This window comes from Kryptolebias marmoratus, linkage group LG1 (genome assembly GCF_001649575.2).
Source record: "Kryptolebias marmoratus isolate JLee-2015 linkage group LG1, ASM164957v2, whole genome shotgun sequence".
Taxonomy (NCBI): Eukaryota; Metazoa; Chordata; class Actinopteri; order Cyprinodontiformes; family Rivulidae; genus Kryptolebias; species Kryptolebias marmoratus.
Window position 1 is genome coordinate 13,240,353 of NC_051430.1, and position 11,471 is coordinate 13,251,823.

General features: G+C 40.1%; 1 protein-coding gene and 1 long non-coding RNA gene across 2 annotated transcripts in view; one reads left to right on the plus strand and one right to left on the minus strand.

The window, feature by feature from the left end:
- Nucleotides 1-10,878, plus strand: part of LOC119617225 — an 11,997-nt gene extending 1,119 nt beyond the window's left edge. Inside the window, exons 2-5 of the long non-coding RNA XR_005233447.1 lie at nt 7,538-7,752; nt 8,192-8,373; nt 10,237-10,419; nt 10,548-10,878. This is a non-coding gene — a long non-coding RNA (uncharacterized LOC119617225). The remainder of the gene's footprint in view (nt 1-7,537; nt 7,753-8,191; nt 8,374-10,236; nt 10,420-10,547) is intronic.
- anxa1a (annexin A1a) lies at nt 589-5,370 on the minus strand. The gene is made up of 12 exons (XM_017417094.3): nt 5,289-5,370; nt 4,671-4,749; nt 3,848-3,938; nt 3,480-3,574; nt 3,255-3,368; nt 2,944-3,034; nt 2,368-2,447; nt 1,744-1,888; nt 1,552-1,647; nt 1,399-1,457; nt 1,179-1,301; nt 589-1,042 (listed from the first exon to the last, which is right to left on the minus strand). Exons 2-12 carry the CDS (start codon nt 4,728-4,730, stop codon nt 983-985), a joined length of 1,014 nt encoding a protein of 337 aa, XP_017272583.1. The 5' UTR covers nt 4,731-4,749; nt 5,289-5,370; the 3' UTR covers nt 589-982.
- Nucleotides 10,879-11,471: the final 593 nt, after the last annotated feature.

The following is an 11,471-nucleotide window of genomic DNA, read 5'->3' on the forward strand; positions in this document are numbered from 1 at the left end:
GCTGTTTTAGAATAATTTGATTCATAATATTTTATGATGTTCATTTGATTGTGATAACATTGCCTTATTCATCTGGCAAACCTTTTAATCTCAGGAAAGCCTGTGTGAGCTGGAACCTGCATGTTTATTCCAATACAGTTGCTTTGTCTAATTCTCTGTGTATGTCCCACAGTTGTATTAACTCATATTGATATATGTTTGTGTCTGATCTGACACATTATAAGGTAAAAAAACAGAATCACTGGCACTGCTGCAGCCCTTTAAAATGCTGAGTCAGTGCTATGCTTTTGTCAATCTGTGCCATAAGTATTGCATACTGTTTACCTGTGATCTGAATATGAGTTACTCTGTAAATGTTGATGAAACTCATTTAGTGAATCAAGTTTTAATTTTCTTCCCCTTTCTTGCAATGTTGAAAGTAATGACACAGTTGAGCTAGTGCATTTATTTTAGAGGTGAGTTTTGCCACTGTTTTTATTTTGTACTGCTGAACTTAACAACACAAGGATTTTATTCCTTTATGGAGTGTAATATGGGGATTAACTGGTTTATTTGTGACATGTGCAAAGAAACAAGATGACTCACATAGTTCTTCATTAAAAAAGCTTTTATTTGCAGATATCAAAGCTCCTTCAATAGAATTACTACAACTTAATAATTGGCACATGATAATAGGTATAGTTCATGAATGCTGCATTAACCAATTTGAATTTCAGGAGCTTCAAATACAAAATACAAAGCAAAGTTAGTCAAGAGCACAGGTCTAGTGGCGTGTTGCTGAATGTTTTTGGATTTAATCTTAATTCCTCAGGCCAACTTCATAATAACCTTTAACTTGTTACAAAATGTCATGACGTCTCCTCAGTTCTCCACAAAATTGCATATGGCACAATATGGGTCAAGAGAAAATGGGTGATTTGCCACATCTGTACATCATGAAAGATCTTTGGGTTTTTTGAACTTCGATCCCAACGACAAATTTTTAGTTTTCACCCCCACAAAGAGCAAGCAGGATCTTCTCGTAGTCTCCTTTGGTGTCATCCTAAAAGAACAGCAAACCAAAAAAAATCTGTGAAACTCCAAACACTTTTCCTTTGCCTCACGTTCACACTTTTAATATGGAAAGCCTGCCAAAGACCAAGTAATCCTTTTATCTGCATTGTCAGAAGTCTGCTCACCAGAATGTCCTGAAAGAGTGTTTTGTCGTAGTTTTTCTTGTACTCATCCTTGATCCGTTTCATATCGATCTCAGAGCGGCTCACCATGATGCGGGTCAGGATATGTTTGCGGGTACCTTTACCCTAAAAGGGTAAAGAAAAATAGAGCTAGTGAAGGCTTTAGTTTGCAGGAACAGGTCTTTAAAGTGGGGATGCTGTCGGTATATAGAGTATATTGTACCTTCATGGCCAAGTAGAGTCTCTCTGCAAAGAATGCAACCCTGCTTCCAGCACATTTCACTGTTGTCATTTAAGGCAATAGTTCAAAGTTACTGTTTGTGTCCATGTTATTGGTTTTATGCTCAAGTAAAAAAGTACAGAAATCTGCCTTTACCTATTGCTTTGAGACAATTTTCTATATCTCCCTTCATCTCCAGGTCAATTGCTTTGGCCACATCCACTTTGCTGTAGTTTCGGTACCTTTCAAATACTGGAAAGAAGAAAAAAAGTAGCAAAGGGCTGATATATCTCACAGGGACAAATAGTAAATAAGTAAACTCCTTTAGGGAGCAGCAAGCTAGCTGACCTTTGCGAAGATGAAGGGAGCTCCTGGTAGTCAGGATTTCGATGAAGGTGGAGCAGTCTTTGCCCTTCCTCCCCTCCCCGGCCTCGTACAGAGACCTGGCATCGCTGTCAATCAGCTGCTCGCTCACTCCTTCAGTCCTGCTGGCCTGCGACATGCAGCAACACACAAGGTTTAGCTGCTTGAGCTATTCTGAAACCAATAAAACCTGGACTTCTAGGCTGTGAGTTACACCTTTCTCTGCATGAGTTATAAGTCTGAATGAAAATAAACAAAACACATCTATTAGGAAAATGTCTAAAAACAGACAAAATGCACAAAATAATCTGGAATGCAAAAAAGTTGCCTTTAATTTTATTTTAAAAGAAACTAATATTTATTCTGTTGAGTTTGTGCAGTGCTTTTGCTCATCTTTGATGCCCTTTTGTGTTTACTCATGCATGTGTATCAAGGGTGTGAGTTTATCTTTCCTAAACCACAAGAAGCCTAAAGTAGGGTGTGTTGTGTTGTGTTGCCTCAAATATTAATGGTGTCCTGGTGCTACGACTGTGTAGATAATTGCAGTGAATTAAGCTTCTAAAGAGCCACATATTTAAGGAGAGAAAGCAGGTGTGGAGGCGTACGTACCTTGCAGAGAGCGAGGAGGGCAGCCCTGAAGTCTCCACTGGTGTCAGATCTGATGTCCTCCTCCAGATCCTTCTTGTAGTCTTAAAATAAAAGCAATAAAAGTAATGATTTAGTACAAAAATGTGCTCAAAAGCTATGTTTTGTCACGTTTGAATCTTTTTGTTTTGTACTGATATTTTTGTGTTTTGTTCTGTTCTGCTCTTATGGTGAAGCCACTTGATGTCTTCCACCCTGCTTATTTTCTGCCATACTGCATGTATTTTGTTAGTAACCAGCACATTTATCATCACTACACAAACTCCCTGATTTTCTTAAATTCCTTGTTAGATTGTCGTTCATTTTCTTGCATCCTGCTGTTTGTTGATTCCTCTGTTGCCTTGGTTTGTTATTGAAAATACTGATTCTGCCTCCTTCATGCCTGCATTTTGGTCCTGCTACAACTCACCCTCCACCGAACGTGACAAATTTGGCTTGTCATGCATACATTTTTAGCTCCTCAGATTGCACCGCCATCTCATGTGTTACTACTATTAGTAAGCATTACTTTGAGGAACCGTTATTTCTGTTTGCACCCACCTTCCTTGTAGGCTCTCTTTAGGTCCAAGATCTGCCTGTTGTTTCTGGAGGCAAGAATCTCGATCAGAGTATCCTCATCTGTTCCAAGTCCCTGAGACAGAGGCACAGAGAAAGAGCATTTAATCTTTACAAACTCTGTTCCAGCAACAACATTTAACCTCCCATTAGGAAAACAATAATGTGTTGAAGTGGGTTGGTGTCAAGAACAAAAGTAAAATATATGGTGAGGTCAGTGCATTCACCACGGATCATTTATGTTTTCCTTGCTTTGTAACGGTTTGAGGACTTTGTGTGTGTGTGTGTGTTAGTACCTTCATTGCCAGTTTCAGCTGCTGGGCGTCGTACTGGGCTGGTGTTTTTAGCAGAGCAAGCACCACCTCCTCCAGATCTCCCTTAAGAGCATTTTTCAGCGCAGAGTCCAGAGGCTACAAGGGAAAAACAGATTTAGTGCTAAAGTAGTGCAAATACATATGGGTAATAACTCCTGTCCAACAAAAGTACTTTACTCTCCCCTATGTTTGTGTAGTTACTTTTACCTTGCCAGTGGTTTGTTGATAAGCCTCTTTGATTTGCTGTCTCTGGTCGTTGCTCCTTTTGACCAGAACTTCAATAATGGTGTTTTCATCCACACCTGTGGCGTGATTAAACAGAATCATGACTTCTGTCATTCTGATAATAACGGACATTGTTTGGGCAAGACGTTGAGCACCAACAAAGAGACAAGAATTGACTTTCTAGCACTTTTACAGATGTGTTGTAAGCTGTAATGATACATAATGGCCAGCAGAGGGTGTTATCTTTTCAACACAATGAGCCTTAGTTCTTAGAAGCAGTGAGGCGAAGTAAGGTCACAGCATGCCATCACACATGCCAAAAAGCAAGCATTTGTTTCTTTTCAGTTTACCTTTTGCTTTGATGGCTTTATCCAAGACTGCTGCATCTGTGCTGGGGTTGAAGTTGGGCGCTGCAGTCACCGTTCCTTCGTTCTTCAGCACCTAAGAGACACGACAGATGGTTGTGTTTAGTTAAAGCTTGACTTCTGTTCAGAGGAGTGTACGAGGCGGGTTGCAACAGAGCATTTTTCAAATGCTTTAGGTGGTTTAATGCTGAAGCAAACAAATTTGTCTGTCACACTGACTGGATCAGTCTTTCAGCTTGAAGAACAGTTTTTATGTGCTTTTTGGGAACTTTATTCTTTTTGAAACCTGTTGTATTGCACTTTAAACACACCCCTGCGGGACTGAATTGAGCAAGAACTGCAGAGTCTAGGAGCTGACACAGAAGCCATGCAAGATAGCGGTGTTTTGCAACTTTTCCTTCGTTCACTTTAAGCAGCGGAGGAAAGGAGAAGTACCACTTTGTTCTGTTTGCAGAGTTTATAAAGGGAGGGGCACAAATTCCTGCTTCTCTGAGTCATACGTTCCCAAGATTTAGAGCAGCCATCATTGTTATTTCAAATGAACTTTACAGTCAAGACTCACTTTCTCTTTTTTTATGCCTAATGTCAGCTCCTATCTTTGTAGCTTCACTCCTTCTTCCTTTTCTCCTTTTGTAAAATCATTCATTCCACCCCCTCGCTATCTTGTGGACCTCTCTCTTGCTCTCTTTCTCTCTCTCTTACTGCCTGATCATTTTTTCCACCCCAGCATACCACAAGAGGAGAGAAAAAAAAAGAAAAACTGTTTAGTTGGCCTCAGCAACTGGAACAGAACCGTAGGGTTACGTACTGATTCATCAGGCATGCCCAGATAGACTGTTTGCTCCAGGAAGGTTTGGATGAAAGACATGTTGGGCTGTTGGCTCCGTCTGTGAAAGGGAGAGGACAACATTTGAGAAGAAAATGTCAGTGTTATAAAAAACAAAAAAAGGCTTTTCAGATTGTGGGGAAAATATCTTTTTATTTAAACTTTACACTACACTAACTTCTCCATTAAACTTTATGGAAGAAGAAAGAAACTTGTCTTTGTTCGTCCTTTGCTAGAGAGCTAAAACTAACCCCTGTGTGTTTACAAGAGGATTTCAGTAATTATAACAACGTGTAGACTGCTCTGCCACACCCACGTTCAACACAGCATGGTAACAGAATAATGTACCGTAGTTTGGATGATATGTTAGTGTTCTTTATGTTAGGAGATCCTGGTCCTGAATGAAAACCCGGATGTGCAAATAAACCATAACACTTTAAATACTTTAGATGTGCAAAAAACTTTCTCAGCCACACCCTCCTATTGTTGCATCGGTATTCAAAAAAAGAGAAGTAACTTAGAGCCAGAATACTAAGATTCAAACTCAACAAAAACAGCAATCTCAAAGTTGGAGAGATTTGAGCAGATGAAACTACTCACCGAGTGGCCTAAGAGGAGAGAAGTTAGTCTTCAGAGTTGGATCCAGGGGCGTTGTAGAGCCAGACAGAGTGTATTTATACACCAGCAAACCCCACCTAGTAACGGGTCCACCCTCCCCTCCACAGCTGCAGATGGGCTGAGCTTGTGTCCTGCATCACACACAGCACGTTTCAGTGCGTAAAGCCCTAAGAGCAGTTTCTCCAGCAGTTTTTTAAGCCACTCGTCTTACTGAAACACATGCGTTGTGCCAGCTCCTGATCTTTCATAAAAATTGCAATCTTACAGAAGATCATGAGGATATCTTACTTACCGGTACTTTGAGGCTTTATGAATCACATTCACACTTCTTAGGTTTTTAAAGTAGGCTATATGTTTGTATTTATCTGTAGCCTTAGCAACATATCTCAGGAACCCTTGGAAAGAATTACTGAAACTCAGAAAGTAATCGTTGAATGTACATCTGCAAATGATCAACTTTTGGAGTCAAAACAATTTAACATGGCCACTACAGATAATGGACTTTAGCCAACAGACAAACGGCTATAAATCAGTCATTTCTACATATATTCAGCTACTTTTGATGTGGTAGTAGCTGGAAGTCATCCTCAGCACATTCTCTGAACTCTAACGCCTCAAAGGCTCTCACATAAATGCATGAGATCACGCGTAACATCACTTACAAGGTTTGACCGAAATAGGTTTAACCTCGTCATTTCTAAGAAGGTATGGACTCTGGCATGAAAGATGTGCATTCTTTCGAGGCATGCACGGCCTTGCTTCTAAACGAGTCTTTATTTTGCAGACAGGTAAAAGTTTCAGACAGCAAAACTTCAGTCTCTGTGTAATACAAGACATGTGTGAAGTAAAACCTTTTGGACTAATCCTTGATCCAGCTGCTGCGTTGAATTTGTTTGTAACTTTTTTAATCTTTATATTTCATGCATTTTTGTTTAATCTGCGCTGGATTTTAACCAAGAAGAAAATATTCACAACAATAGACATTTTTTCTAAAATAACTTAAAAAAAACTGACTTAAAGGTTTTGCTGGACTAAAGAATTTGACTTCTTGTGCATTCCTGCACAGACGCTTTGCTCACATGTTTGTGCAAGTCGAGCACAAGAACCAGTGTTTTATTTGAGGGGTGTTCAGAAAAAAAATTGATTGATTGTTTTTAACTTCAGCTTTTGTTGAACTTACTTCTGAAATATTCATTGCCCCAGCTAAAGCATTAAAGTATTTGTTCCTCTTTTTGCTTAATGGAAGAATGAAGTTTCTTAAATATTGACTGTCCTGTTGTCTCTCTTATAGCCAAATGTTATCAGCGATTACTTTAAATATATCCCAGCTCATTCAATCCACTGCCACTTTAAGGTCACAACACAAACAGCTGAGTATAGATCACCTCAGATTCCTCAGAAGAGTCTGGCTTTGGTTGTATGAGATAATAAGATCCTTTAAGGTGTGCTTTTCTTTTGTTATAACCAGTGTGACAACCGAACTTCATGCCTCAGCAGAGGGTAAATACTTTGCCTCAGTGGTGATTAACAGTCAGTGTAATGATGCATTTGTTTGACGACGTCATTTCAACACAGTCAGACTTTGTCATCATGCCAAACAACCAAACGTCACTTTGGAAAACCTTTTTTCTGTTATAACTTGTACTTACACAAGCAATCAACTGGAATTGTCGTATTTGACGAAGCAACGCCTCAATCAGTAGAACGGTCAGAGCAAGCTTTTGAGTTGTGAGGCAAAACAAAAAAGTTGAGCGGGCAAATCAGTTTTTTCATTAAAGCGGCATCATGGGAGGATTTGCCTTTAAGTAATGTATGTTAAACAGATGCCCGAGCTGTGGGCCAAATGCTCCATATGATTCTCTTGGCTTATAAATAAGAAGGAAATCCTCAAAGAAGAGTTTGGCCAGGAACAACACGTCACTAGAGAGCAGGATCAGTGGGAAGCAGCGATGCAGCACTGACTGTACACTGTCTTTATTAACAGCACCTTTAGAGGAGTTTAGACATAATGTTGTAAATCAAATATTACTTCTACATCCTTTCTATAGAAAGAAAAAAAGTTTCACATTTTACACATAGTGATCTATTTCAGCTGCATTCCCATGGCCTTTGCAATTAAGAAAAGGGTGGATTTTCTAGGAAAACGGAAGAAAACAAGCAATTAAAGTGAACGAGGACATAAACTGTGAGTGCAACAAAGCATTCAGTTACAATCTCTATCTCACACACAGGAAACCTGAGGAGTGTTTGGTGCATCTTTTTACTGACGGGATCTGAAGCCAACACCTGGTGAAACTCCATCTCTGCGGGTTTAATATTTAAAGACTGTTTCGAGTTTGGTTCCCCTTAGAGATCAGGATCAACTCATCCTTTTCACCTCGACGCACGGCAGCACCCAAACTTCACTGAGCCACACTGAGAGGATTCGATCAGCTCCCAGAACCAGGTACCACTGTTAAATAACTGCTTTAGTTTAGTTTTCAGCTATGTTAAATTCTCCACTGCCAGAAATAACTTTTTTTTTATCAATTGATTTAAATATTTTGTGCCAGTTCCCGTGAAATGATTGGTCCATTGTTTCAAAAACAGCTGTTTCAAACAAGTGAGACTAAAATAAAATGGAAAAACTCATTGAAAGTCTGAGACTTTGAGGTTTTTCTCCTTGGTGGTTTGTAGCTTATGGCAGCTGGAAGAGGCTGAGAAACAAATTACACTCAGAGGGTGAATCGGGTGTGGGAGCTTTTTCACATCTGCAAATAATAAGAAGGTTAAACAAGGTTGCATAACGTGGACTGAAAGGTTTTTAGAGACACGTGATCGGATACTAAGTAACATTTCTCATCTTTTCAGGCTTCTGAAGGATTTTAACTTACTTTTCTCTGCAGACTTTGGACTGATCCGGTTTCAAATGTTATATTTCATCGACCAAACCCACAAACAGAAGTGAACAAAGTTAAATACACGATGTATATGAACTCCTCTGGAACTACGAGTGGATCTTACTCACTGACCTTCCTGGGAAAAAAAGTTGGGAGAACCCACTCAGTGGCACCGGCAGGCAAGCAGAGTAAGCAACAAACACACATTATCATGGTTTGCCATTTGTCTGCAAGGTGATGACAGATTGTTTATGTTTTTTATAGTATCTCAGATAATATCATATGTTAAAGGTGAGTTTTGCAGGCAGACAGGCCAAAGTAGACAATAAATATTTCAGATGCCTGGATGCCTTCACTGTGAGGTGTATCAGAGCAAACACAACACACTGGTTGGTGGAGATCTTGAAATGTGAGCCAGCTGAGTCCACAAGAACCATACTTAAAAGTCACACACCTGCTAACACACCAACAGGGAAGTGTACGCATAATGGGCATTAGATTTAATGTAACTTCAGCAGCAGCAAAAACAGATGTGGATGTAGTTGGGTTTTTGTTGTTTGTTTTGATAAGTTTTGCTCATGTGTCTCTCATGAGTCTGAATGAAACCAAGCCATGTGGCAGGACAGGATGGATCAGGTCACAGATCTGAAAAAGGATTCAGGAAAACACCAGGAGCATAGACCCCTTCTTAAAATTGGACGTTTCATGTTGTAGCATGAGTAAACCAAAGTTTGTCAGCAGTGGTTCAGTTTCATGAACACCACCACGGTGGTTCAAGGAACACCTGTGAAGAGGATGGTGTCAGGTTGAGGAACCTAAGGGTCTCGTCTCTGCTTTTTGCAGATTATGTTGTTCTGTTGGCACCTTCAAGCCAAGATCTCTGAGGTGATGGTTCTGAATTGGAAAAAGATGGAAAGCTCCCCTGGTTTGGGGGTGAGTCTCTGCCTCAAGTGTCTGGGTGTCTTGGTCATGAGTGATGGTAGGAAGGAGTGGGAGATACATCAATTAATCAGTGCGTCATTGGTAGCAATGAAAGAGTTGCTCCAGTCAGTTGTGGGGAAAAAGGAGCTGAGCTGAAAGACAAAGCTTTTGATTTGCTGGTCTGTTTCAACCCTATGGTCATGAGGTTCGGATCATAACTTAAAGAATGAGCTTTCAATACAAGTAGCTGGGGTGGCCTGGCTCAGCCTTAGAGATTGGATGAAGAGCTCAGAGTAGAGTTGGTGCTCCTTCACATCAAAAGGAGTCAGCTTAGGAGGTTCGAGCATCTGATTAGGATGCCTGCTGGGCACCTCCCTCTGGAGGCTTTCCAGGTACATCCTACTGGGAGGAGACCAAGAACTTATTGGAGGGATTATAACTTCTCTCTGGCCTGGGACCACTTTGTGATCCTGGAGAGCGTGGCTGTGGAGAGAAATTACTGGCTGTCCTTTCTGCAACTGTTGCCTCCAAGACCTGACTGAGAATAAGCAGAAGAGGATGGATGGATGGATGGATGGATGGATGGATGGATGGATGGATGGATTTGACTTACTGTGGTTTTACCAAGAAGCTAAAGGTCTTTATGAGTGACGTTACAAAAACAACAACCAGTTGTGCAGCTCTGCGACAATCAGACCAAAGCAACCCGTTACAAAAATTCACATCACAGCCTGCCAAGAGTTTATTAAAGCACACAAATGACTGTCAGACTATTCAAAATAACATATTTGATATGATTGTGTCATAAAAGTGGCATATTTAATTTTAGCTGCATTTTTCAGATTTCAGGCTTCATTTTATGCTGCTAGAAAATATAGGTGGAAAAAAAAAACTAAAGAGCAATTCAAAACCACAGTGTGTTTTGAGAAAATGTTTGTGAATAGATTGGAGTTACTCAACCAGAGTTTGAACCTGAACCAATCATCTTTGGAAAAGTGAGAAAATGAACAAACTGGAACTATTTTTTTCAAATGTCAAACATAAATAATAGGTCTGTTGTACTCATTTCAATTCAGATGAACTGTGTGTGTTGGTCGATTACTTCATCTGAATGTTGTGTTGTGTCTCAGTTGCCTGGGAGACGCCTATCAGGTCACCTGAGGACCCCGTGGCGTCCTCCCGGACGGGTCACGCCCCAGTGGACGTGCAGGAGCTGGAAAATTTACCAGGCAGCGTACCAGAGTTAAAGGAGGAGAGGTCACGTCCGATTGTTCGCAGCGCCCAGGTGGGCCCATATGAAGACAACATAGCAGGTCAGACTCTGATTTGAGCGTCCTGCCTTTAGGTTCATGTTCTGGCTGCCAAGGCGGCACAATTACTGGTGTTTCTCACAGCCAGCCTCTGTGATTCCTGACATCATTTCCCGTTTTTTTACTGAAAGGTGTTTCTGGGAGGAAAGTCACAACATGACGGCTCGCCCACATTCCTGTTTGAGGAAAAAAAAGAAGGGAGGGGAAGGGATGGGAATGTGAGAGGCAGAGAGAGATGAAAGAGTCGTGCAGAGCCATTTTCTGGAACGACTCCGTGTTTTAGATAAGTCTGTGAGTGACGCAACAAGCTGCAAAAGAAAATAAACAGGATCTAATCTTTTTGGTAATGAGAAAATAAACTGTTTCAACTTAAATGTAATAATCAGAATGTAAACAGACTTTAAGCTGCACTAATTTAATGTCTCTATAAAAATGTAAAAACAAAATGTTTTAAAAATTGTGAATAAAATGAGATTTTTTTCTTGAAATTTATGTCTCACATTTTTCTCCAGATTTCACAAAGAGCACTAAACAGATTATAAATATTTTATAAATCAATAAAAATATAGAGATCCAGGATCCAGGATACCAGACATGTGAATTAGTTTATCCTCCACATCTTCTAATCTTTGTGTGTGATATTTAATCACTGATTTTATCTTAAAAAGCCAGACTTGAGGAACTGAGCACAAGCTTTTTAGAGTAAGAGGACTGATTTATGAACTCTAGCTCTCAGTAAAACTAAGTCACAAGTTAGGCTTCCATTTGTAGAGTAACCTGATTAATTATGTATTTGTAGTTTGGTTTTTTTGCATTAAAATAGTGATGGATTGCCCTGGGTTGTATTTGTTATTACTGCTCCCTGTCATGATCAGTGGTGATGACGGAAAGGAACCCAGAGCGCAGACTCATTGTAAAAAATAGAAACTAATTTATTAAACTAAAGAAACAAACGAAAACCAAAAAAGCTGACGTGGCAGCAAACAGACAAGAACTAAAATAAAGACATAAACAGAACAGAACTCTGAGGACAGGAACACGGAGCGAAGCAGCAA